The sequence below is a fragment of the Cololabis saira genome, chromosome 8 (genome assembly GCF_033807715.1).
Source record: "Cololabis saira isolate AMF1-May2022 chromosome 8, fColSai1.1, whole genome shotgun sequence".
Classification (NCBI taxonomy): Eukaryota; Metazoa; Chordata; class Actinopteri; order Beloniformes; family Belonidae; genus Cololabis; species Cololabis saira.
In genome coordinates, this window is record NC_084594.1 from 23,149,807 (window position 1) to 23,175,297 (window position 25,491).

The 25,491-nt window shown below is 43.7% G+C and overlaps 1 protein-coding gene across 2 annotated transcripts; it reads left to right on the forward strand.

Moving 5' to 3' along the window:
• The first annotated feature begins 909 nt into the window (after positions 1–909).
• Positions 910–25,491, forward strand: LOC133448609 (RNA-binding protein 5-like). 2 transcript variants are annotated; one of them, XM_061727303.1, is made up of 16 exons: positions 917–1,208; positions 1,423–1,470; positions 5,591–5,771; positions 7,168–7,326; positions 7,436–7,505; positions 7,932–8,005; positions 8,744–8,806; positions 9,606–9,666; positions 9,951–10,016; positions 10,119–10,279; positions 10,390–10,487; positions 19,631–19,718; positions 19,795–19,863; positions 20,105–20,171; positions 20,301–20,385; positions 24,168–24,282. In XM_061727303.1, exons 2-15 carry the CDS (start codon positions 1,454–1,456, stop codon positions 20,363–20,365), a joined length of 1,239 nt encoding a protein of 412 aa, XP_061583287.1. In that variant the 5' UTR covers positions 917–1,208; positions 1,423–1,453; the 3' UTR covers positions 20,366–20,385; positions 24,168–24,282. The 2 variants fall into 2 exon arrangements, with proteins under 2 accessions (XP_061583286.1, XP_061583287.1); XM_061727302.1 differs by lacking the exon at positions 20,301–20,385 and having other exon boundaries at positions 910–1,208; positions 24,168–25,491.

A 25,491-nucleotide genomic window follows, 5' to 3' on the forward strand; every position in this document is an offset into this window, starting at 1 on the left:
TAATATAATATATTACAAATAATAGCACTGACCAAAACACCTGCAGAAATACTGCAGGAATGACACAGCAGCAGTTAAATGCAGCCTTCTGTAAGCTTTAAATATCCACTGGGCTTACATCAAATACATCAAAACACAACAATAAAAAACAGTTTTCTGAACTTATCAATATGATTCCAGCGTTCATAGGCTCCACCCATATTGAAGAGTAACAGTTTCAGTAAAACTATCCTTTAGATATGACCCTAAAATTAATGTGTCGGCACAAACACATAAATGTGATATTAACTAGTCTTGTCCCCCCCAAAAAAGCCAGTTAAACCGCCTGTAAGACCAAATGTAGAGGAAGGCTTGATGGTTTACCCATAATACACCGCGTTCTGCCGCGCTGCATCTTGGGAAGAAGAAGGTGCTAGCACTGTCTGGCGTTCCGGTTAGTCCTTGACGTGATGTGAATTTTTTTTCCTTCACAATTTTTGGGACACTCCATGTAAACATCAGCAAATCAGAAGTCAAAGGTGATAAAGAGACAAATCAGGAAAAAGTGGCAAAATGAGTGGAACAAAGAAAGTAAAGGACGGTATCTTTTTAAAAATAAACCATTAGTTGGGAATGCAGGATCAGGCGGGCGGAACAGGACCGAGGAAAGAGTAATGACAAGATTAAGGAATGGGCATACTGGGCTGAATAGATCTCTATTTTTAATAAAAAAAACATAATACAGGAAAGTGTGAACATTGTGGAGAGGAGGAAACAGTGGACCATATTCTATTAGACTGCAACAAATATATAACAGAGAGAGATGTGTTAAAGCAGGAAATAAGAAAGCTAGGGGAAGTTAATATCATAAATATATTACGGAAATCTTCAGGTGATGAATGCTGGAAAAAGCTAATACATTTTTTAAATCAACTAGATTAATGAATAGGATATAAGGCCGGGTTATTTGATTTAAGTGAATTTGGTTGTTTTGTTTGTTTGTTTTGATTGTTTTGTTTGTTTTGTTTGACATACATTCATTTTGAATACGTTAGAGATCGTTTAGATACCTAGTCCATATTCCAGATCAGTGGGTGGCGGTAATGCACCCGAAAGCTGTTTGCCAAACGCCAATAAAATCAAAAGAAGAAGAAGAAAAAGAAGAATTTTTGGGACATTTCCGTTCAAAAGTAATATTGGCTTTAAAGGTTATCATCAAACCTACGCTGGTGAGTTGTTGTACACCCAGACGTGGAACTTCTCATTGCAATCATGATTTATTTTCGTTTATTTTGCTTATGCATGCTCAGTTCGGTTTTGCCGTCATTTTGTAGTGCTCATGAGCGATTTTGACAAGAGAATCCACCGTCTTTGAATAAGTATAGTGAACTTGTCAGCAGCAATTTTCAGTTAAATTTTGATGTCTCCCCCCTCCCCTTCTAGAGGTTGTTTTAGTGCAACGCCCGTCGCGAACATGGGAGCAGATAAAAGGTGAGTAGACCGAGAGCGCCAACACCAGCGCCATTGTTGCATTTATGCAGTAACATGGCAGATGAGATCTCATGCCTTTTCTTTAAGCTTGGAGTGCAGGTTTTAAGAAGCAATTCTGAAATAGCACGGATTTTTTTCCTCTTTAGGTATTTTATATTTGCTTGTTTTAGTAGTTGAAAGTAGTTAAGTTTATGTGCAAGGCAAGGCAAATTTATTTACATAGCACAATTCAACACAAGGTAATTCAAAGTGCTTTACATTGACATTAAAAGCGGCAAGACATAATAACAAATGGGTAAGAATAAGAAAAGAAGTAAAATAATAAAAAGCACAAGCTATTAAAAAAAATAAGGGCAGTAGAGTAGAGTACAGCAGGTTTAATTTAAGAGTACACTTCAGTAAACAGTAATGTTTTTAACCCTGATTTAAAGGAGCTGACGTGTGCTGATGTGCAGGGAGTTTACGGTGTCATGATTCATGAAAAAAAGAGGTTGAATTATAGGCATTTACTGGTCTAGGCATTTTTATTTGTTAAATTGGCAGTTTTTCCAGGGGAAAAGCTCAATGCCACGCAGTTCGTGTTCTCTAAATATAAGAATTTATGATCAATTACATCCCCAACCTAGACCCATCTGACATTCACTATTATTGATTTGCAGTATTGCTTGAGTGTTTCTGCTAACTTTCTCTTGCATATCTTAGCCCAATTTAAGTGGTTTCAACGATCCCTTTCTTTGTTTTATGAGTCCTTTCACAGACCAATAATTTAACTCTTCTGAAACAAAGTAATGACTTTGCAGTGTTTGCTCAGTCCATCTTCCATGATGGTTTAAAGCAGGGGTCACCAATCCTGGTCCTCGAGGGCCGGTGTCCTGCAGGTTTTAGATGTTTCCCTGCTTTAACACACCTGATTCTAATTAATCATCGTCATCAGCTTGTCATCCAGGTCTGCACAATTCTGTTAATGACACAGTCACTTTTATCGGTGCAATGAAGCAGCGAAACATGTAAAACCTTCAGGGACACCGGCCCTAGAGGACCAGGATTGGTGACCCCTGGTTTAAAGAATGACAAGTTACTTGCTGCATCAGTTGGAGTTAAATCACTGCCTGCCAGCAAAAAACATTTACTGTCTCCTATGACAACAACCAGAAACATTTTAGATCATAATGAGGTGGGCAATATGACATAGAATGGAAGTCATAGCTGTTATTGGTGAAATCCTGCCACTGAAGACATCATTTCCACATTTTTACTACTTAAAGTAACATAATATGGTTAAATGCTCTACTGAATAAGAAGCCAATTAAAACAATAACCGAATTAAAGCAATTGTATGAGCTACAATCAGAACCAGTTCTCTTTAGTGGAGAATTTAAACAAAATACAAACAAAGATAGGGAGCTTCCCTTTTATAGTTTATAAGAACATATAATAATTATGAAGATGTTCCTGCAGTATTTAAAGCACCTATTGTTGAGAAGGTGGTTTCCACTCACCAGGTTGTTGCATGGTAACAAAACCTGCCATAATATATTAACAACTTGGGAATTACTTGGACAAACACTGTGTTGATCATGTGTGCTGTTTGTAGACATACATTTCTTTCTATAGTGTGCTGCCAAGAGTCAAACGTCAACAATGCAAAAGACAAACATGCAATAAAACAATGATCCATCATATTTTAAGGAAAGTTATTGGACTTAATTGGTTCATTGGAAATAATAATAATAATTAAAGCTGCAAGCAGCGATGAACGGGCCCTCGCACTCACGGCCACCGCCCCCCATAAGCATATTAGAAAAGACACCACCCACGACTTCCTATGTCAAACCATTCAAAAGTTATAGCAGAAAAAAGGGACAACCAATCAGAATAAGGGGCGGGGCTAATTCAGGCCAATGAAGGTCAAGGACTCCATACAGAATCTGATGACACCACCCACGACTCTCTATGTCAAACCATTCCAAAGTTATAGCAGAAAATCGGGACAACCAATCAGAAGAAGGGGCGGGGCTAATTAAGGCCAACAAAGCTTAAGAACTCATTACAGATTCCCATGACACCACCCACGACTCCCTATGTCAAACCATTCCAAAGTTATAGCAGAAAATCGGGACAACCAATCAGAAGAAGGGGCGGGGCTAATTAAGGCCAACGAAGCTTAAGAACTCAGTAGAAAGTCCCATGACACCACCCACGACTTCCTATGTCAAACCATTAAAAAGTTATAGCAGAAAAAAGGGACAACCAATCAGAAGAAGGGGGGGGGCTAATTCTGGCCAATGAAGGTCAAGGACTCCATAAAGAATCTGATGACACCACCCAGGACTCTCTATGTCAAACCATTCCAATGTTATAGCAGATATTCGGGACAACCAATCAGAAGAAGGGGTGGGGCTAATTAAGGCCAACGAAGCTTAAGGACTCATTACAGAGTCCCATGACACCACCCACAACTTCCTATGTCAAACCATTCAAAAGTTATGGCAGATAAAAGTATTCTAGGGGGCGCTGTTGAGCCGTTAGGCCACGCCCATTAATGCAAACCATGAAATATCAAATTTATCGCCAGGCCTGACTTGCATGCAAAATTTTGTGACTTTTGGAGAACTATCAAATATGGACCAATCACATGAAGGGGGGGGCGCGCCTTTTGGCGTCTAGCGTCGCCACGGTAACACTATTGAAAGAGAAAAGTAATGCGTGTAGTCGTAGGATGTAGACGCACATTTTGATGTATAACACACCTGGGTGCACGTTACGGTTCGGGCTGAATTAACTGCCGAAGGAATGGCATAAATTTCGCCAAAATTACACAATTTATTCAAAATGGCCGACATCCTGTTCGGTTTCGGCCATGGCTCCAAGAGACTTTTCTTTAAGTTGTGCCATGATACAGGTGTGTAGCGATTTTCGTGCATGTACGTCAAACCGTATTGTGGGGCTTGCGGCACAAAGTTTTCTGGGGGGCGCTGTTGAGCCATTTTGCCACGCCCATTAATGCAAACCATGAAATATCAAATTTATCACCAGGCCTGGCTTGCATGCCAAATTTGGTGCCTTTTGGGGAACTATCAAATATGGACCAATCAGATGAAGGGGGGGTGCGCTTGTTGGCTTCTAGCGTCGCCACGGTAACACTTTTGAAAGAGAAAAGTAATGCGTGTAGTTGCAGGATGGAGACGCACATTTTGATGTATAACACATCTGGGTTCACAATACGGTTCGGGCTGAATTAACTCTCGAAGGAATGGCATATATTGCTCCAAAATTACGCAATTAATTCAGAATGTTCAAAATGGCCGACTTCCTGTTCGGTTTCGGCCATGGCGCCAAGAGACTTTTCTTTTAGTTGCGACACAATACAGGAGTGTACCAATTTTCGTTCATGTACGTCAAACCGTATTATGGGGCTTGAGGCGCAAAGTTTTTTCTGTCTGAACCAACCAGATGAAGGGTGGGCGCGCTTTTTGGCATCTAGCGTCGCCACGGTAACGCTTTTGAAAGAGAAAAGTAATGCGTGTGGTCGCAGGAGGGAGACGCACATTTTGATGTATAATACACCTGGATGCACGTTACGGTTCGGGCTGAATTAACTGCCGAAGGAATGGCATAAATTGCGCCAAAGTGACACGATTAATTCAAAATGGCCGACTTCCTGTTCGGTTTCGGGCATGACGGCAAGAGACTTTTCTTTAAGTTGTCCCATGATACAGGTGTGTACCGATTTTCGTGCATGTACGTCAAACCGTATCGTGGGGCTTGAGGCACAAAGTTTTCAAGGGGGCGCTGTTGAGCCATTTTGCCACGCCCATTAATGCAAACCATTAAATATCAAATTTTTCGCCAGGCCTTACTTGGGTGCAAAATTTGGTGACTTTTTGGGCATGTTAAGGGGGGCAAAAAGGCCATCACTTTGTCAGAAGAAAAATAATAATAATAAAAATTCCTGCAAATACAATAGGGCCTTCGCACTGCAAGTGCTCGGGCCCTAATAATAATAAAAACTTTGGGATTATTCATAGTGATCACTGAGCCGTATCTAATAGGGGAGGAGAGAAAAAGTAGTTAAAGCCTGATTGTGTTCATATTTTCTTTTCTATGCCTTTTCTAACAGGATAAGTCGAACAGAGCGTAGTGGTAGATATGGTTCTGATCAATGCCGTGATGAATCAGACTGGCGTGACAGGAGAGAGCGGGAACAGGAGCGTGATCACAACATGCGCCGCTGGGGTGATGAGAGACGTGGAGATCGTTATGAAGGAGATCGTCGAGGATCAAGAGACAGTCCTCCTGAGGTACTAATTGTAATACCGTATTTTCGCGACCATTCGGCGCACCGTGTGGAAAGGCGCACCCTCAATTTTGTGTGTCATTTTTAGATTTAAAACATACATATGGCGCACCGACCCAAAAGGCGCAGTCTACAGAGCAGAGCTGCACACACGCGTGCCGCAAAACACGCCGGCCGGAAAACACACACACCCGCTGCAGAACGCACACACATGCAGAACGCACACACAAGCACACAAGCGCTTATTTAAAAAATAGAGCGGGAGCAAAACCTCTGTTTCTGCATTAAAGAGCTCCGCTAATTCAGCTGCGCCAGTCCGAATTTCCTCGGTGTCAGTCACTTTCTGCACAACAGTAAATAAACTTTTCATACCCCGTTGTGCGGATCCTCCCCCGCGCAGAGCCCGTCTCTCCCCAGCGGGGTGGAGCAGCGCGCGTCACAGCGGCTTTAACCGGGAATGTGACCTGTTCGGACCGGCTGGGACCGAAGCCACCCAGCTGTATGGGAGCAGGGGCTCCCGGGGAAAGACCAGCGGCATTTCGGCCGGATCTGCCCCGGGGATGGTGCGCCCTGGCCCGGCAAACCCGCGGCGGGAGCCTGGCGGCTCCTGAGCGCATCCTCTGCATCTTGGTTACCGGAGATCAAACCGACAGATTTGCCTGAAAATCTCGCAGGGTGAAGTTGATCCGACCTGGGACAGACCCCTGAAATCTCTGCTCGCAAAGCGGCCGGGAACCAGGTCATCGGACCCCGCTTGGGGAACCAGGAAGTCGGCTGCAGCAGCGCCCATCACCGCGCTGCTCCAGCCGCTGCTTTAACCGGGGAACGTGGACGGTTCCGACCAGCCGGGACCGGAGGAGCCCGCCTGCACTGTTGTAGGGGCTCCCGGGGAAAGAGCACCGGAATTTCAGCCGGATCTGCCCCGGGGAACCGGCGATCGGACCCGCAAACCCACGGCAGGTGCTTCCTCGGTTCCCGACATGCAAAACACACGCGCGCTGCAGAACAAGTGTGCTTATTTAAATAGAGCGGAAGCAAAACTTAGTTTGATTGTATTTTATTTCACTTTACACATCAAGCAAATCCTTAAACGTTTTCATCATCTGTTTCGCATTAATCAGCTCAGTGGAGTCTCATTCACGTCGCAACTCACGGGGGCTTCACCCGCCCCCTTCTCTTTTTACCATTCACATGGTGGCCGGCCTTACATTACCGTAATTCAGGTAATAGACACGGCGCACCGTTTCTTAAGGCGCCCGGCACATTTAAAAAAAAAAAAAAAAAAAAAAAAAGTTGCGCCTTGTGGTCGCGAAAATACGGTATACACTTGCATTTAAATACATTTTTATGTATTTGCAGGATAATTTTGAGATGTTCATATTTGATATTTTGATTTCAAGCAAAGAGAGAGGAAACGACGCAACAGTGATAGATCAGAGGATGGTTATCACTCGGATGGCGACTATACTGAGCAAGATTACAGAAGGGAGCCGGGGGAGGAGAAGAAGAGTAAGACCATCATGCTAGGGGGTCTGGCGCCGCATGTTGCTGAGGATGATGTAAGTATTTAGGTTTCTCATTTTCCTCTGCCTTTCAATATTTTTCTCGTCCAGGTATTCTTGAAAATATTAAAATGTGAGTCATAGTTTAAGTGTTTATTTTGTTTAGATTCGTTTTGCCATAGACCAACTGGAAGGACCCCAGCCATTGGATGTCAGACTCATGAAAAAGAGAACAGGTGAGAAACGGCTGTATTTTGGACCCTGACCTTCCCCTGTCTTTGACCATAGGGCCAAACTGCTTCCATTAAAATCCAATTTTCCCCAAAGCAACAAAGGGGGGGGGGAAATCATTGAAAAAATATTTAATAAATATGAAAATAATGATGCAATACTTACCGTTTCAGTACATTGTGGATTTCTACGAGGTAAGTAAGAGCAGCAGTAATAGTTATCAAAGAGTCAATTGAAAAACTTTTCTTGAGTGCGGTCCAAACTGTGGTATTCAGAAGGATTTCTTGCTTTGGTAAATCTCTAAAGGACTGGCCTATAGTCTACCAATCTGGGCCTGGGTTGTGAAGACGTTTGTGGAAGAGTTTGAATAAAATATGGCCTTGGTCTCTTAACTAACACACCTCCCGTCTATATTTGAATGCTGTCTCTAGGTATAAGCCGTGGTTTCGCCTTCGTGGACTTTTATCACTTGCAAGATGCTACCAGATGGATGGAGACCAATCAGGTTGCTTCACAATCGCCAAGTCTAGTTATAATCTTGGAGATCTGGAGAAATAATCCTAAAGGCAACCAGAATGTATTGAATATGTAGTGTGGAAACTATACAGAAAATAACAACTCATGTATTGAATACCACACAGTAGAAATGTCTGATTTGCATATAGATAGAGGTGCCTACATTTTGAAATTAGGACTTCCTTGTCTCAGCTTTTAAAAAAAAAAAAAAAAATATTGGCATTAGAGCTTTAGATTTGACTCATTTTGCCTAGTCTGTATTTAAAATAACCAACCCAGTTGAATTTAACTTTATGACCGTTCAGGTTTTGTTTTTTAAGAACTCCTTTATGATAAAGGCTTCAACATCGATATATATTTAAAGTTAATTGTAAACTCTCAGAAAATTGTTTGGTTTTCTTTTTTTTTTTAGTGCTTTTTTTTTTTAATTTTCTTTTTTTTTTTCTCCTTTCCCCAAAAACCCCATGCGTATTTTTAAAGCAGACAGAAATGTCTGTTAGGCTCACATTATACACTCTGCTCCAGCTTAGTCTGGGCACGCGGGTCCCAAACACACAAGATTTCTTTTTACATCATCCTCACTTATACATCATGTGCCTGTCCTTAACTCAAAGGCTGTCTGTTGGGGGTCCCTGTCCCCATTCTCTCCCTTCCAACACTGCTTGCTCCACTTGATTAGATCATTCTTCACCATGAACTCTTGATTGATTTTCTGTTCCTTTTTCAGAAACGTCTCGTCATCCAAGGAAAAGTAGTGGACATGCAGATGTATGAAGACTGGCTGTGCACTGTAAGTTAATGTCTTCTATTCATTATCTAGAGCAACACACACAAGATCTGCTAGGCATGTTAGTTTTGGTTCTTGTAGTTGTTGACAATGATGACAATACAGTTGTCATCTGGCTTTATGGTCAACCTACAGTGGGGAAAAAAGTATTTAATCAGCAACCAATTGTGCAAGTTCTCCCACTTAAAAAGATGAGAGGCCTGTAATTTTCCTCATAGGTACACTTCAACTTCAATTTTTACTGAATAAATTGGTAAATTCCATGTCAAACTCAAGGAATATTGGCCATATCCTGCCTGCGAGCACATGCAAAGATGGTTATGAACTTAAAAACAACATAGAATTGTATGTAGAGATGCACATGGACGCCAATGACATGTCCCACAGTAGGTCTTGAGTTTGTCACCTGCGCCATCTACCCACTAAATGGCAGTATCTCAAATTCAGCCATTACCTACAACAGTTTTGTGGTTAAGTCATTGATTTTAAACAAAAATATTAGAGTTATGAAATACTTGAAGAGGGAATGTAATTTAAAAATGGAAATGAAATAAGAATGTTTACTGCTTGTTAGCAATCCAGTATTTGTTTTAAGTTCCCCGAAGGTGTATTTTTCTTTCAAAAGTTTATTATAATTATTATAATTTTTGGTTTTTAAAAATGCAAACGTTAAGGTAGTCCTCCGGTTCCTATACAATCATTCCTTTGACACTAACCATAAGACTGATGAGGTCTGGGATAAAATGGCCTGGCACCCTTGGTTTTATATAATGATGAAAATGATGTGAACGGTTACTTGCAGTGTGGCCTGTACAATTTCCGGAGACGGCTGACGTGCTTCAGATGTGGAGCAGCCAAAGCTGGTAAGTAGTTTGATCAACAAGAGGCTAGCTACTGCAGACATCCTGAAACAACACTGCTGGCCAATTTGTTTCCTTTTTTTTTTTTTTTTTTTTTTCTTGATTGTCAGTGTGTGGCATTGTCCCATATCCCCTTGATTTGTATACTTAAATTAAGACAAGCCCCCGTAGATCTCTATGATGTAAGACAGGTTGTTGGAACTCACAGATGACCTAATTTCTTTTGATAACCGAGTTCTTAAAGGTATGTTACTATCTGTCTCACTTCTCTATCATTCTTTCAACAGAAATTGAAGCAGGCAATAACGCTGCAGTCTCTGAAGCTCAACCCAGTGGAGATTTTTTTGGCGACAGTAAGAACTTTTCTTTTTACACAACCAATGTCTCACTCAAAAGCATTTCTGTCAATGGTTAGTTGTTCTAAAACGGATAATTTTTTCCTCCTCCCCATACAGCTATCATCCTGAGAAATATTGCTCCTCTGACCACCATTGAAGCCATCTTGACAGCCCTGGCACCGTATGCTAATCTCTCAGCCAACAACATTCGCCTCATCAAGGACAAGCAAACAGGCCAGAACAGGGGCTTTGCATTTGTGCAATTGTCCTCTCCTCTGGTAAAGTGTCCTTAAATATGTTCAGAAATGTGATATTTCTCTTGTTTTTTTTAAAACAGTTTTTATTCATTTCTTTTTTTAATAAATTTTATATTGCACATTTTTTACAGGAAGCATCTCAGCTACTGACCATCTTACAGGGACTGCAGCCTCCCTTAAAACTGGGTGGAAAAACAATTGGAGTGGATTTTGCTAAGAGTGCAAGAAAGTAAGTTTGTTTTTTTTTTTTTGTCCACCCCCCCCCTTTTTTTTAATAAAAAAAATGGATTAAGATATTTACACTTGTATACACCTATTCAAAACTAACAAGCCTAAACAACATTAGCTGGTGAAGCACTGGGCATTATAAACAGGGTTTACTCTTTGCTCTGCATGGATTAGGGACTAGAGTTGTCCCGATCCGATCACGTGATCGGAAATCGGGGCCGATCACGTGATTGCAGACTCGATCCGGACTCGGACGTTATGAGCCGATCAGGAATCGGATATATATATTAGGGTTTCCGTTGTCCGGTAATTGCCGGACTTTGTCCGGTAAAATATGCCGAAGTCCGGTATTTTATAATCTCTCCGGTCAAAATGTCCGGTGAAAATACTCACTGGCGCCGAGATCCACGTGTGCGTTGATTTATGGTCCGCGTCGCACCGACGCAGAGTCCTCAGCGTAGGGTTCGTGGCGACGCGCACCCTGCGCGTCACACCCTGCGTTGGTGTGACGCGGACCATAAATCAACGCACACGTGGATCTCGGCGCCAGTGAGTATTTTCACCGGACATTTTGACCGGAGAGTTTATAAAATACCGGACTTCGGCATATTTTAACGGACAAAGTCAACACACATGTGGAGTAGTGGGCTCGGAGCGGCAGCCATACACCGCATGCGCGGAGAGCACCGCATGCGCGCAGAGCACGCCTGTTTGTTTTGAAGCTGAAGCAGCCCTATGCTATCATGTCTGTTGTTTGGAATTACTCCATATAATGATCAATCACTGAGATATATTGCGCACGACAGCCAGAACTCGGGTACCAAAGTCAACAAGAAAAAGTGCATGATGAGTTAATTAAATTATGAGAATGTAGGAGCCATTTCTATGTGGGTGTGTGTTTGTGTATACCAAATTGGGCCAGTAGGTGTCCTCACTGTGTCACTTGCAATTAGTATAAAGGTGAGAGTTTGCAATCAGCTGGCAGGTGTTGCTAGACGGAGGAGCATATAGTTTTTTGACCGCTACGCTACGCTCTGCTCCGCTCCGATCTGTAACTTTGTTTGGTAGTGGTGAAAAGGTGATAAATAAAAGAACATCACAAAAGAAGTAAAGCTTAAATGTCATTTGTCTCACTAGACACAAAGTTCAGTAGAGCAGCAAGCGCGTCAATCAAATCCAGCCTGTCTATGCAGCCCCTCAGTGGCTTTAAGTTTTGGGCTTAGCCGCTACATTCAAGTCAAAAAACTGCTTGGATCTGGATTACCAAGCACCAGGAGGTCTGCTCGGGTTTATTGAGTTCCAGGAGGAACCTGTTTCATGGTGAAACTACGTGTTCTTTGGAAACCACGGATGTGAGGAGCGCAAATGTTTGGAGTTGCGAGTCCTTATTGGAGCTGCGGGATCAGCTGGAACCGGGATCAGCTGGAGCCAGGGTCGGCTGGAGCTGCGGGATCCGCTGAGCTGCGGGATCGTCTGGAGCTGCTGGATCTTCTGGAGCTGCTGGATCGTCTGGAGCTGCTGGATCGTCTGGAGCTGCTGGATCTTCTGGAGCTGCTGGATCGTCTGGAGCTGCTGGATCGTCTGGAGCTGCTGGATCTTCTGGAGCTGCTGGATCGTCTGGAGCTGCTGGATCTTCTGGAGCTGCTGGATCGTCTGGAGCTGCTGGATCGTCTGGAGCTGCTGGATCTTCTGGAGCTGCTGGATCGTCTGGAGCTGCTGGATCGTCTGGAGCTGCTGGAGCTGCTGGATCGTCTGGAGCTGCTGGATCGTCTGGAGCTGCGGGGTCCGCTGGGCTGCGGGATCGTCTGGGGCCAAGACAAGCTGGGCCGGCGCCATCGCACCGGACACCATCATCTCAGCCGGCCAACTGGGAGCTCAGTTAACACCCGCTGTCGGCGTGAGGACACCGGGAGCTGATTTTCGGACTTCGGCGGTGCAGGACTCATTCATCGGGACGATCAAGGCGCCCAATGTGAGTAGTATCACTACAAATTAATGAATGGCCATTCATGCTCATGTGCACAATTGTTTCATATATCGGGACGGGGCGTAAATCCAAAGCATTGGTGGTCAAAACGGGAGGACAGTTAACTTTGTGGGGGAAATCATGGATGCGCGCGAAGCTGTGGACAAGCCCGTGGAGGCTATTGCGCAATCGGCTATTGCGCAATCGGCTATTGCGCAATCGGCCGAAAGGAACATTAACACTGATGGCATTGGTACGCAAAGGAAGACTGAAAAACGTGTTGTAAAGCTAACTGCTAAGGCTTTTGCTGAAAAGATTGAAAGGTTGCAAAGTACTAGGAAAGCTAAGCTAAATAAGACGGGTATTTTAAGACAAAAAATGCAGGTGCTTATGCAAAACAAAGATAAACTAAAGGTACAATGTGCTCTTGATGATCTTGTCAATTTGTGTGATGAAGCTAAAGGTATTCATGGTTCTTTGGTTGGTATTTTACCTGATGAGGAAAAGGAAAAACACAACATATGGTTCAAAGCAAAAATGATATGCAATGATGAATGTATGTTTAATGTGAAAAAATGGTTATGTGCTGAACAAACACCAAAAGATGATAGTGATGATGATGATGTTGTGAATCCAGAGGACAGTGTTTCAAATGTGGCTAGCAAACACTCCAGCAGAAGAAGCTCATATAGTGGAAAGTCAAGCACTACTTCCTCTGCAAGAATTAAAGCACAGGCTGAAAGGGCTGCGTTGCTTGCTCATTCAGCAGCTTTGCAGAAAATGCATGCTCTCGAGGAACAAGAGCAACAGCTCAAGAGGAAAAAGGAACAGCTTGGACTGGAAACTAAGTTAGCCGCATCCACTGCTAAATTAGCCGTGTTACAGGCCTCTGACTCTCGAAGTGTTTCTAGAGCATCATCAAATGCAATGAACTCCTACCTGGACAAGCAAATAAAGGCAGCAGCTTCTAAGCAATTAAACCCAATAGCAAAGGAGTACAGACCTGTAACTCAGAGCAAGCGACAGCCAAAAGATTGGTCACTGCCAACATATAACCCACCAGCAGCTGCTATGCTAACACAGGAGGCCAGTCAGCAATGTACAGCTGGACTAAGGGAGTGTATGGATTTAAAAGGGCTAAATGTTTATTCAACAACGCAAGTGGAGGCATCCATGCCACCTTTGCAACCCACACTGTTAAATGCTCAGCCTACAGATGAAAGGCAATTTGGAAATATCTGTGCCATAATGGAAAAACAGAATGAAATAACATCAGCTCTTGTACATCAGCAGCGTTTAATGTTATTGCCAGCGAGAGATATTCCCATATTTGATGGGGATCCTCTTCAATATATTTCCTTTAAGCGAGCGTTTGAGCAAGGAGTGGAGGAGAAGGTCAGCAGAGGTGATTGCTTGTATTATCTCGAGCAGTTTACCAGAGGGCAGCCAAGGGAACTGGTTCGGAGCTGCCAGCATATGGCTCCAGAGTATGGCTATGCTCGAGCAAACCAGCTGCTCCAAGAACACTTTGGCAATGAGTATAGGATCGCCACTGCATACATTGAAAGGGTTTTGGCTTGGCCTGCAATAAAATCAGAGGATGTAAATGCTTTACAATCTTACTCTCTTTTTCTGCGTTCATGTTGTAATGTCATGGAGAAGCTGCAGTACATTCGGGAGCTGGACATTCCAAGTAACATGAGGGCTGTTATGTCTAAGCTGCCATTTAAGCTGAGAGACCAATGGAGGACTGTTGCACATGACATACTGGAAACATCTGAGCATAGGGCTATGTTCAAGGATCTGGTTGCATTCATTGAAAAGCAGGTCCGTATACTATCTGACCCTCTATTTGGTGACATTCAGGATGTAAAATCTGGAACAACTAGCTTTAAGGTCAGCAATAGGATGAAGTCACAACCAGTGAATAAGATGAGAGGAAACAGCTTTGCCACTAGCATTGAACCAGTGCAATCGGTGGAGATCTCTAGAGATGCATCAGAACATGGTACTCCAGTGAAGTTTACTTGTGTGTGTTGTTTTAGAAGTCATTCATTGGAAGGATGTCAACATTTTGAAAGGAAGAAACACCGAGATAAGATAAGCTTTCTAAAGGAAAAGGAGCTTTGTTTTGGTTGTTTAGGTGCTGGGCACATGAGTCGAGACTGTGACAAGCGTTTGACCTGCAGGGTTTGTGGTCAAAACCATCCCAGTGTGCTTCATGTTGACAAAAATGACAAAGTTAAAGCAAACACAAAGTATTCCAAGGAGCCTGTGGCATGTAACATCACAGCATCTCACAAAACTTGTGGTCATACAGGGGCCGGAGATGATCGCTGTCTTCTTTCCATCCTCCCAGTCCAAGTTAAGTCCATCAAAGGAGACTGTATAATAAACACATATGCATTTTTGGATCCTGGCAGTACAGCCACCTTTTGTTCAGAACATCTTATGCAAAGGCTCAATCTTGCTGGTAGACGAACCAATTTTCTCCTACAAACTATGGGACAGGAAAGGGTTGTCCCAGCATATTCACTACCTGGTTTAGAAATATCTGGTTTGGAGACCGACCTTTTCTATAAACTTCCTGAAGTCCTCACACAAAAGAAAATGCCTGTAAGCATGGACAACATTGTGACTGAAAGAGATTTAGCAAAGTGGTCCTACCTAGCAAAGGTAAAAATTCCCAGCATAAAGGCGAATGTGGATTTGTTGATTGGAAGCAACGCTCCCAAGATATTAGAGCCTTGGGAGGTCATACATAGCCAAGGGGAAGGCCCCTATGCTATGAGAACAGCACTGGGGTGGGTTATTAACGGCCCTGTGCAAGGAAATGGCAGCAGCTTGGAAGCTGAGGTCTCTTCAGTAGTTGTCAACAGGATTTCTGTGAGCAGGTTGGAAAAGATGTTGAGTGAGCAGTACAACCATGACTTTAATGAGAGAGCTACAGAGCAAAAGGGACTCTCAAGAGAGGACATGAAGTTCATAGAGATTATGGAAAGGTCTGCAACACTCAAAGATGGTCATTATAGCTTGAAATTGCCCTTTAAAAAGCATGACGTGTCTCTGCCTAACAACTTTTCTGTGGTGAAACAAAGGTTACTTGGGCTGAAAAGGAAGTTCCTTAACCATGAGCAGTTTTATGATGAGTATAAAACATACCTTAATGGAATGATTAGTAAGGGTTATGCAGAACAAATAACTGCACAGCAGCTTGATCGAGACAGGGGCAAGGTTTGGTATATCCCTCACCACGGTGTATATCATCCAAGGAAGAAGACTCTGCGGGTAGTGTTTGACTGTGGTGCAGCATACAAGGGAACATCCTTGAACCAACAGCTCTTGCAAGGTCCAAACCTCACAAGTACATTGCTTGGGGTACTCATTAGGTTCAGGCAGGAACCAGTGGCAGTTATGGGTGACATCCAAGCAATGTTTCATCAGGTTAAGGTTGCAGAGGAGGATAGAGACTACCTGCGCTTTTTATGGTGGCCGGAGGGAGATCTGACCAAGGAGCTGGCTGAGTTTCGTATGACTGTTCATCTGTTTGGTGCGGTGTCCTCTCCAAGTTGTGCTAGTTTTGCTTTGAGGAAAACAGCAGATGACAATGAGTTCAACTTTCCAGCTGCAGTGGTTCAAACAGTCAAGGAGAACTTTTATGTTGATGACTGCCTGAAGAGCATGGTCTCTGAAGAGGAAGCCACCCTCATGGTCAAAGATCTTACCGCTCTCTGTCAAAAAGGAGGTTTCATTCTGACCAAATGGATTAGCAACAATCGCACCATATTGCAAACCTTTCCTGAGGAACACAGAGCTAAAGATCTGAGTGAACTTAATCTGGATAGAGACAAACTCCCTGTCGAAAGAGCACTTGGGTTGCAGTGGTGTGTTGAGACTGATGCATTTAACTTTAAAATGGAGGTCCAACAAAAGACTTGCACCAGACGGGGAATGTTGTCTGTCTCTAGTTCTGTGTATGATCCTCTGGGGTTTCTTGCACCAGTCGTGTTGCCTGCTAAAATCATGCTGCAAGAGCTTTGTAGAAGAAGTTTTGGATGGGATGAGACCATACCCCAAGACATCTTGCAGCAGTGGACAAAGTGGATGGAGGACCTGGATATGTTGTCTGAGTTTAAGGTTGAAAGGGCCATTAAACTTAAGGGCTTTGAACATCCCATACATGCGCAGCTGCATCATTTTTCAGATGCTAGTGAAGCAGGATATGGAGCCGTTACTTATCTCAGGATGCAGAACAACAGAAATGACGTTCATGTTGCATTCATGATGGGCAAGGCTAGAGTTACACCTTTAAAGACCGTTACTATTCCTCGCTTGGAGCTGACTGCTGCTGTCCTGGCTGTGCGTGTTGACCTCATGCTGAAGGCAGAGCTGAAGCTCCAGCTGCAAGAGTCAGTCTTTTGGACGGATAGCACTTCTGTGCTGAAATATATCATGAATGAGGACAAGCGTTTCCATACGTTTGTAGCCAATAGGATCTCGGTTATCAGAGGAGCCTCTATAGGTGCACAATGGCGGTATGTGAGCTCTAAGGAAAACCCTGCGGATGTTGCATCCAGAGGAGTGAGAGTTGGGGATTTCATTCGTGACAACAGGTGGATTGAGGGTCCAAAGTTCTTGCGTAAACCAGAAGGGGAATGGCCAGCAAATCTGGTAGAGACTGCATTAGCAGCAGATGACGCAGAGGTCAAGAAAGAAGCCATAGTGAACATCATTAATGTTGAGGGCTCATCTGATGCCACTGGGCGGCTAATGGCCTACTTTTCAAATTGGATGAAGCTCAGGGTATCTGTTGCCTGGTTCTTGAAACTAAAAGGCTTTCTTTTGGAAAGGTGGCACAGGAGGAGTGAGGCAGAGGCTTCCAATACAAGCAGGTTAAGATCAGACATGCCAAAGGGACAGGCCTTGTCAGCTAAGGATCTTGTGGAGGCTGAGCTTGCCATCATTCAGTTCTGCCAGCAACAAAGATTTGGAGAAGAGATTGCCACGCTATCATCTGGTAAAGCTACTGTGAGCAGGCAGAGTGTTATCTACAGGTTGAATCCATATTTGGATAATGGGCTTCTGAGAGTTGGAGGACGGTTGGCTAGAGGCTCCCTGCCAGAGGAAACTAAACATCCGCTGATTCTCTCCAAGGATCAACATATTGCCACTCTCATCCTGAAGCACATTCACAATCGGCTTGGTCATAGTGGTCGTAATCACACACTGTCCACACTGAGGAGGAAGTACTGGGTCACAAGTGCCAATTCAGCCGTGAGAAAGGTCATAACAAACTGTGGTTTCTGCAGAAGGTATAATGGAAGAATGGTGGAGCAAAAGATGGCAGATTTGCCAAAAGAAAGAATTCTTCCTGATTATCCGCCTTTTACCAATGTGGGAATTGACTATTTTGGACCTATTGTCGTGACCAAAGGAAGAGGCACAGCCAAGCGCTATGGTGTGATTTTCACCTGTCTAGCCAGCAGAGCGGTCCATTTGGAAGTGGCTAACTCTTTAGATACAGATGCATGTATCAATGCTCTGCGCCGTTTCATCAGTAGGAGAGGTCAAGTGGTTCAGATTCGGTCCGACAATGCAACCAACTTCGTCGGAGCAGATACGGAACTAAGGAAGGCGCTCGCATCGTTGAATCATGCACAAATTCAAGGAGCTTTGCAAGAAAATGGAGTTAAATGGAGTTTTAATCCTCCTGCTGGTTCGCATCATGGTGGAGTCTGGGAGCGTGTGATCCGCATGGTGAGAAAGATTCTGAGTTCAGTACTTCAACAGCAAAGACTGGATGACGATGGACTTCAAACAGTAATGTGTGAAGCTGAGGCTATTTTAAATGATCGGCCTATTACCAAACTCTCGGATGATCCAAACGATCTGGAGCCGCTCACTCCCAATCATATCCTCCTCATGAAAGGAAAACCATCTTTACCACCTGGATTGTTCGAGCCCCATGATCTGTACGTAAAAAGAAGATGGAGGCAAGTCCAATACATCTCTGACCTTTTCTGGAAGCGATGGGTACGGGAATACCTACCTCTGCTGCAGGAGCGGCAAAAGTGGAACCAGGAGAGGAGAAATCTGAAGACTGGAGATATTGTGGTCGTAATGGATGCTACGGCCCCACGAGGTTCTTGGCCATTAGGAAGAGTCTTGGAGGCTTTTCGAGATAAAAAGGGACTTGTGCGTTCAGTGCGTCTGAAGACAAAGTCTAGTGTCATTGAACGTCCGGTGACCAAACTTTGTTTATTACATGAGATTACAGATTAGCAGATCTTCTCAGGTTTCTGTGTATGTGGTACATGATATTACATTGTGTGGTAGATGTGTTCATTGTATCATTTTAATTACGGCTCCTTAGTTTGTATTTGAAGGAATTGTATGTCTGTTAGCCATTACAATTAGGGGCCGGTATGTAGGAGCCATTTCTATGTGGGTGTGTGTTTGTGTATACCAAATTGGGCCAGTAGGTGTCCTCACTGTGTCACTTGCAATTAGTATAAAGGTGAGAGTTTGCAATCAGCTGGCAGGTGTTGCTAGACGGAGGAGCATATAGTTTTTTGACCGCTACGCTACGCTCTGCTCCGCTCCGATCTGTAACTTTGTTTGGTAGTGGTGAAAAGGTGATAAATAAAAGAACATCACAAAAGAAGTAAAGCTTAAATGTCATTTGTCTCACTAGACACAAAGTTCAGTAGAGCAGCAAGCGCGTCAATCAAATCCAGCCTGTCTATGCAGCCCCTCAGTGGCTTTAAGTTTTGGGCTTAGCCGCTACAGAGAAGAAGAAGAAAAAGAAGGAAAAAAGAAGGAAAAGGAGAAGTTCTCCTTTTCAAATAACAATATAAATAAAATGTTACCAAACAAAATGATGAATAAAAATTACCTGTAATGGCAGGCAACACATCAGCTGCAGATGCAGTCTCTCTGCTCATTAAAATTTTTTATACTGACTTAAGAATGTTCAAGCTGCCTACCTCCTATGTGCTCAGTTTACAGTACACATGTTAAAATATAATAAAAGGGTCATCCTGCATAATTTTATTTTCTCTTCTTCATTTTTTATTGTTTTATAAAAGTATCGGATCGGGACTCGGTATCGGCAAGTCCTCAAAATCAAAGGACTCTGACTCGAGGGCAAAAAAACCTGATCGGGACATCCCTATTAGGGACCTACTACTGCCTGATGGGAATCGTGTCAGTGCCTTTTCTGTGGCTAGCACAGCCATTGCTTCAGCCCAGTGGTCATCAACTCAGGTAGGCTCATTTTCTTTAAGCAACCTGTTCACTGTTGGCAAGAGTTGATGTCTCATCATCCACTTTACTCTTACAGCCACAGCAGAGCTCGGATGGAATGTCAGAGTACGCCTATCTGCAAGAAGGCTACGCCCCACTGTCACAGGTTTGTTTAAGAATAAATAGATAAAACAAATTAGTGAATATTTTAATGGTTGGGAGAAAATTGGAGATAATTTCTTGCATCTCCACTGTGCTTGCTTAGTAACCTCTAGTGGCAGCTGGATGGAGTAACAGTTTACTTCATATTATGTAACTGATGGAAAAATGAAAGATATGAAGCTGTATCTTTTGTAATTAAAAAAGAAATATATATTTATTATAGTTGTTGTTTTAATTATGCACAGGACTACCACGCATACTACCAGCAAGGACCAGGACCTAGCACCTCTCAGGGGAATGGGATCCTTGGAGGTAAGTCAACCTGTCAGCACTTTTTTTTCTTTTTTTTTTTTACATTCAGTTGCGTAATTAGTCATCTGTGATACAGTCGTAGTATGGGAACATTTTCAGAATGGTTGTGGTGGGTTTTTTTTGATGCAGGTGTTACAACAGAGTTGTTAGTGTCATCCAAAAGGAGACAGTTTCCTGTTCCAATCTTGACGTGATGCTTAACCAGAAGACGCTTGTAAGCAGCAGTGAATTGTGTGGAAGTGGGATTGTTGTTGAATCCACCACGTGCTCTGACAGTGGAGAAGAAAAGCTCCAGGTGATCTTTGCTGAGCTTGTACGTAAGGAGATAACGACATGGGGCATCTGGCTTTTCCACCAGGTCATGGAAGATGTTTCGCACACTTGTTGAACTGGCGATAAAGCCAATGATGCATGTCCGTCGCTTCCCTGCATGTACAGGCACTCCTTTGACATCTTTGAGATCCACTAGCAGTTGTTCTGCTTTCAGCAGGATTTTTTCTGTGCGCTCTTTGTTTGATGTTCTCATTGGGGCTTTGTATCCCTTCCCCAGAGGGTTCCTGCTGTTGAGAACATCAAAAGCAGCATCAATGGTTCTCAAGAGGTCCACTGTTTCTTCACATCCTCTGAACTGCGGCAAATACAGGTGTTTGTTGCAGTACTCCAGAGCATCGGCCACACTACTGCTGAAAACTTGAGTTGCAAGTCTTACCTTCATCTTCTTTTGTTTGTTTAACTCCACAATGTACTGCCACTTGATTGTACCTGATGGCGTTTGTAGTGAAGCTGCATCAGCCAGTGTGTTCCTGAGCAGCTTCATCATGTGGCACACATCCAAAACCACATGAACAACTTGCGAGGTATCAGCAGGATGAGGAAATGAGGGCCTCATTGAATGTACATTTAAATCAGCACCTAGTGCTCTTAACATGGCAAAATGGCAAGATGGTCCGTCGCATGTCAAAGACACTGTACGTACCCCAGCAATGTGAAGTCGTTGGAGGCATTCGCTGATGATGTTTGCGCGCTCCTCCCCAGTCAGTGCATCGACTAAGAAATATGCCACAGGGATTTTCCAGGATTGATCAACAGCAACAGCCATGATAACCAATGCATCTCTTGCTGGTGGCAAGCTGTCATCAACTGTGCCACAGCCAAGATCTACATATCCCTGGAATTTCCCTGCAGAATATTCCACATGCTTTCTGATGGCCATTTCATCCATCATCAAGGCACAAATTGTTTCCTTGCCCTCTTTTTTCCTGTCCTCTACATTAGCCTGTAATGCAGAAAATGATGCCTTGGTAAATCCTGGGTCTGCAGAGAGGTTCCTGTACCAGGTCCGGATGGTTTCAGGATGGGGCAAAGCAAGGTCAAAACATTCACGCACATAAGCATAAGCTTTGGCGGAATAGAAGTGCAGAGTCATTGCAAATGATCGCAATTCATCTGACACTTTGGACCTCTTTCCATGCTCCACTCTGGTGAGGATTTCCTTAGGAACTCCACCAAAGGAATTCTCTAACATTTCTGCACATCCAGAAGAAATCAGGCTTTTCTGTTTCAGGGTGCTGATGACCTCTGCCAGGGAATCTACTCTTTGCCTGAGTCTTTTTGTTTTTTCTTTTTCCAGTTTAAATTTTTTTCGACAAATTCCTAATTTCTCCTCCATTGAAAAAAAAATCGAGACTGAAATTTACGTTTTAATGTTTTTGGGGATTCCCTCAGCATATATTTGTGCTCTGTGGTTGTAGTTTCCACTGGTGCACTTGCATCATGATTTAGCTCATCAATTTCCTCTGTGAAAATTTCTACCGGTTTTTCAGCGTAATTGTGATGCAGGACATCAGACACAATCTGGCTTTTGGATGAATCCTGTATCACAATGACACTGTCTTTATCCAAGACCTCTGCCACATTTGGTGTGTGTTTTTGTGCATAACCGTGATCAGTGACATGTGTCTGTCTTGCACTTACCTTGTGGGGGGCTGACAACCCCTTACCTACTAGTGAGTAGTCAAAAAATGTGGGCACAGCTGTTGAAGCGAGGCACCTTCCTCCACCGCTCAAAACGAAGCACTCCTCTTCAAAGTGTTGCGCAGCCTAGAGTTCTCATTTGGTGCCCAAGACTTCCGCCTCACATTGTCCAACCAGTGTCGCAGCCTCTTCACATCACCCAAAGGAAATCTGTAAAACCAGAAAATGCTAAGTGTGTGTAAATGTCATGCTTTGTCTCTATTTATTTCCTACCTGTAATTACCTCATGTTTCTCACTTTTGACTTTTGACTTGATTTATTGACTGCATGCACGTATATCTTTATTTACAGACTCCAGGTTCAAAGACTAAAAAATAAACAGGGGCCAGATTCACAAAACATTCTTAAGAAAAAAAATCTTCTTAAGTTCTTAGGTTCAGTCTTAAGACGAAAGAAGAAAAGAAGTCATATTCTCCAAATAAGTTTTTAAGTATTTTCTCAACTTTCTTCTTAAGTTTCTTGTTAAGAAAAAAATTAAGAATAAATGGTATTCTTGAAATAAAAGTTCTCAAATTTGTTCTTGACTTTTTTCTGAACTTTAAGACTACCTTGACCTGTCTTAACATGTAATATAAATAAATATACTAAATAATATAATACAAATAAAAAATATCATACCTAAACAATTGTTGTCCTTTGCAATCTGATCGATTGATGCAATTGATGGCAGCACAGGACGGCATTTTGTCGTTGTTCGGGCGGGTCAATCACACGTTCAACGCTCCAGAGACGGATGTGTGAGGGGAAAGAGAAAAAAAGTCATGTACCTGTACGTGCATCTTTTATAGTCTGATTCGGCGGTCAAGCGTCCCTCCCCCACACACCTTAGACCGTGGATGTAGAGAACACACCTCTCACACCTCCCCCCATCGATCTATTAATAAAATCAGTCCCCGACTCCAAAATCAGCGCGCACAGGATCCTCAAACGCGAGGTAGGCAATGCTTTTGTTTAAATCAATCGATTTTCGATATCATTATTAAACATCTGTATCAACTAGGGGTGTAACAATATATCGTGCCACGAAATTTCGCGATACGTGTCGTGGAGGTGACAAACTGTATCTGATATTGGGTTATTAATATTAATCTATTGTGTTTACTAGTAACGACCGCGCCTCGACCTGCGGACCAAAATCTTACTAGGCTCAGAAGAAACTAGTCTCGTTTTGCGGTCCTGTTTTGAGCTCTGAACCTTTACTTATTTAAGTCTGGTGTAGAGTTAAGCCTTACCTTATTAAATTAAACCTTTTTCGGGTCGTGAGTAGGATAAACACGTGGACAACTTCTGCTTGAGTTCCAGTGTACTCCAATGTCCGCTCAACAGTGTAGGATTTTAGAACATCAACACAACACCTAGTGCTGTATCACTCCGCCCAATCTAAAACAGACTAATCACTACAGGTAAACTGACTAGTGTAATTATAGTCCCTGATTTACAGAATATAAAGAATATATTTATAAAATAATGAACCCTGAATTAACAAAATAACCTTAACAAAAATAAATCTCCTCTTACACTTATAAGGTGAGCATGAATCAATCTTTTTTATGATGTAAAATTGTATGTATTTATTTACTTTTATTTATTTATTTAATTTTAGTTGTTAAATTTCTGGAAAAGAAAAAAGTCAAATCATACATGAGAGAAACTATTCAGTTTGTGGCAAAATATTTGTACTTGTATGAAACTGAAGATGCATAATGCAAACCTGACATTTACTTTTAGTTCAGTTTGTGGAAAATAGTTGGCCTGGCTTTCTCTTTAAAACTTAAACAGTTATAAAGCATTACAAACTGTAACAATAGGGCAAACGTACAGCATTGTTTTGTATTATGTGTCTTTCAAATAAAAGACAATTTTTTCCAGTCATATATTCCTCTGTCAAGGTTGTTCAAAAATACTGCCAATTTCTTTATAAATCATCATGGGTCTAAAACAAGAAAACTATTTGTTCAACAGGACAAAACGTGTGGATCATAGGCTCCAGCTATGTGCGGAGGGGAGAGGGGAGAGCCCTGGAGACCGTGGGCCCGCACCTCGGGCTGGATGCCAGGGTCCACTGGTTCGGTTGGGGGGGGCTCAGGTGGCACGACCTGCGCCCCTTTTTAAACGAGTGCCTGAGGCGCAGGGCGGCCCCGGACGTCCTGGTGGTGGTCTGCGGGTCCAACGACCTCGGCCAGAAGAAGACGGTCCAGCTGGTGGCCGAGATAAAAACAGACCTGCAGGACCTCCACCGGGAATACCCGCGGATGACCCTGGTCTGGTCGGACATCATGGAGAGGCGCAGCTGGCCCAGCTGCGCCCAGCCGGCCAGGGTCAACAAGGCCAGGAAGTGGGTGAACAGTGTGGTCGGAGCATTTGTTAATGAGTTGGGTGGGTTTTCTGTCGGCCACCCTGAAATTAAATTCGAAACTCCTGATCTATTTGTGCGTGATGGAGTTCATTTTTCCACTCTGGGAAATGACATTTTTTTAAATGACTTTTTTCAAGCCCTTAAAGGTATTCTATGCAACAAATCCCTGATCCCTGATCAGCTAGCAAGATTTGAAAGAGGCACCTCTAAGCCCCCCCCATTCGGCCCGAATGATATGGATTGGTCCAGGTCCAGGAAGGGAAAGAACCAATCAGATGTCTTCATTTTAAACCACGCCCCCCCGCCCTGTCCCATGCGCGCACTCACTTCTCGCTTCCAGCCCGACGTGTTCACTTCCCACGGTCTCCCTGGGCTCACAGTGTCCCAGTGTAATCCCCCCTCCCTCCCTCCCTTCGGCCACGGACCCCAGTATATAGATATTATGTAGTTATTTCCAGAGCAGCTCGGTCTCCGCTGTGTGTGACCGGGGAGCGGGAGCCGTTCGCTGCCGCTGCAGAGGCTGCTGCCTCAGCAGCAGCCCGCGGGGACACGTTAAAAGCCGCAGCCGCTCCGGCTCGGAAGCTGTATGGGGTCCGTGGGGATATATAGGCGTCTCACGGCGGGAGCGGAGAGCGTCGGTGAACGGCGCGGCAGCGCGCTGCGGTGCCGTGCAGGCTTGTTGCCGCAGCTACGCCGTGGCTTTAGAGCCTGCGGCGCGCTGCCGTGCCGTTCACCGACGCTCTCCGGGATGGAGACGCCGGTGGGCACGTTTGGGTGGGCACAGCCCCCCCCTGCCCCCCCTAAAACCGGCCTCGCTTACAGGTGAATGAGACATGGGGTAGTTTTGCTGTAAATGTGCTGTCCAAAATGTTTAATAATCGTATGCGCGTTCGTGTTTGTGGGGGCGAGGCTTTGGACGGAGCGCTCGTG

Bases quoted from the DNA above. Each gene is read 5' to 3' on its own strand.
- LOC133448609 (XM_061727302.1), top strand. The intron at 8,807-9,605 runs GTAAGTTAATGT...GGTTACTTGCAG, and splicing joins ATGAAGACTGGCTGTGCACT to TGTGGCCTGTACAATTTCCG. The intron at 19,864-20,104 runs GTTTGTTTAAGA...AATTATGCACAG, and splicing joins GCTACGCCCCACTGTCACAG to GACTACCACGCATACTACCA.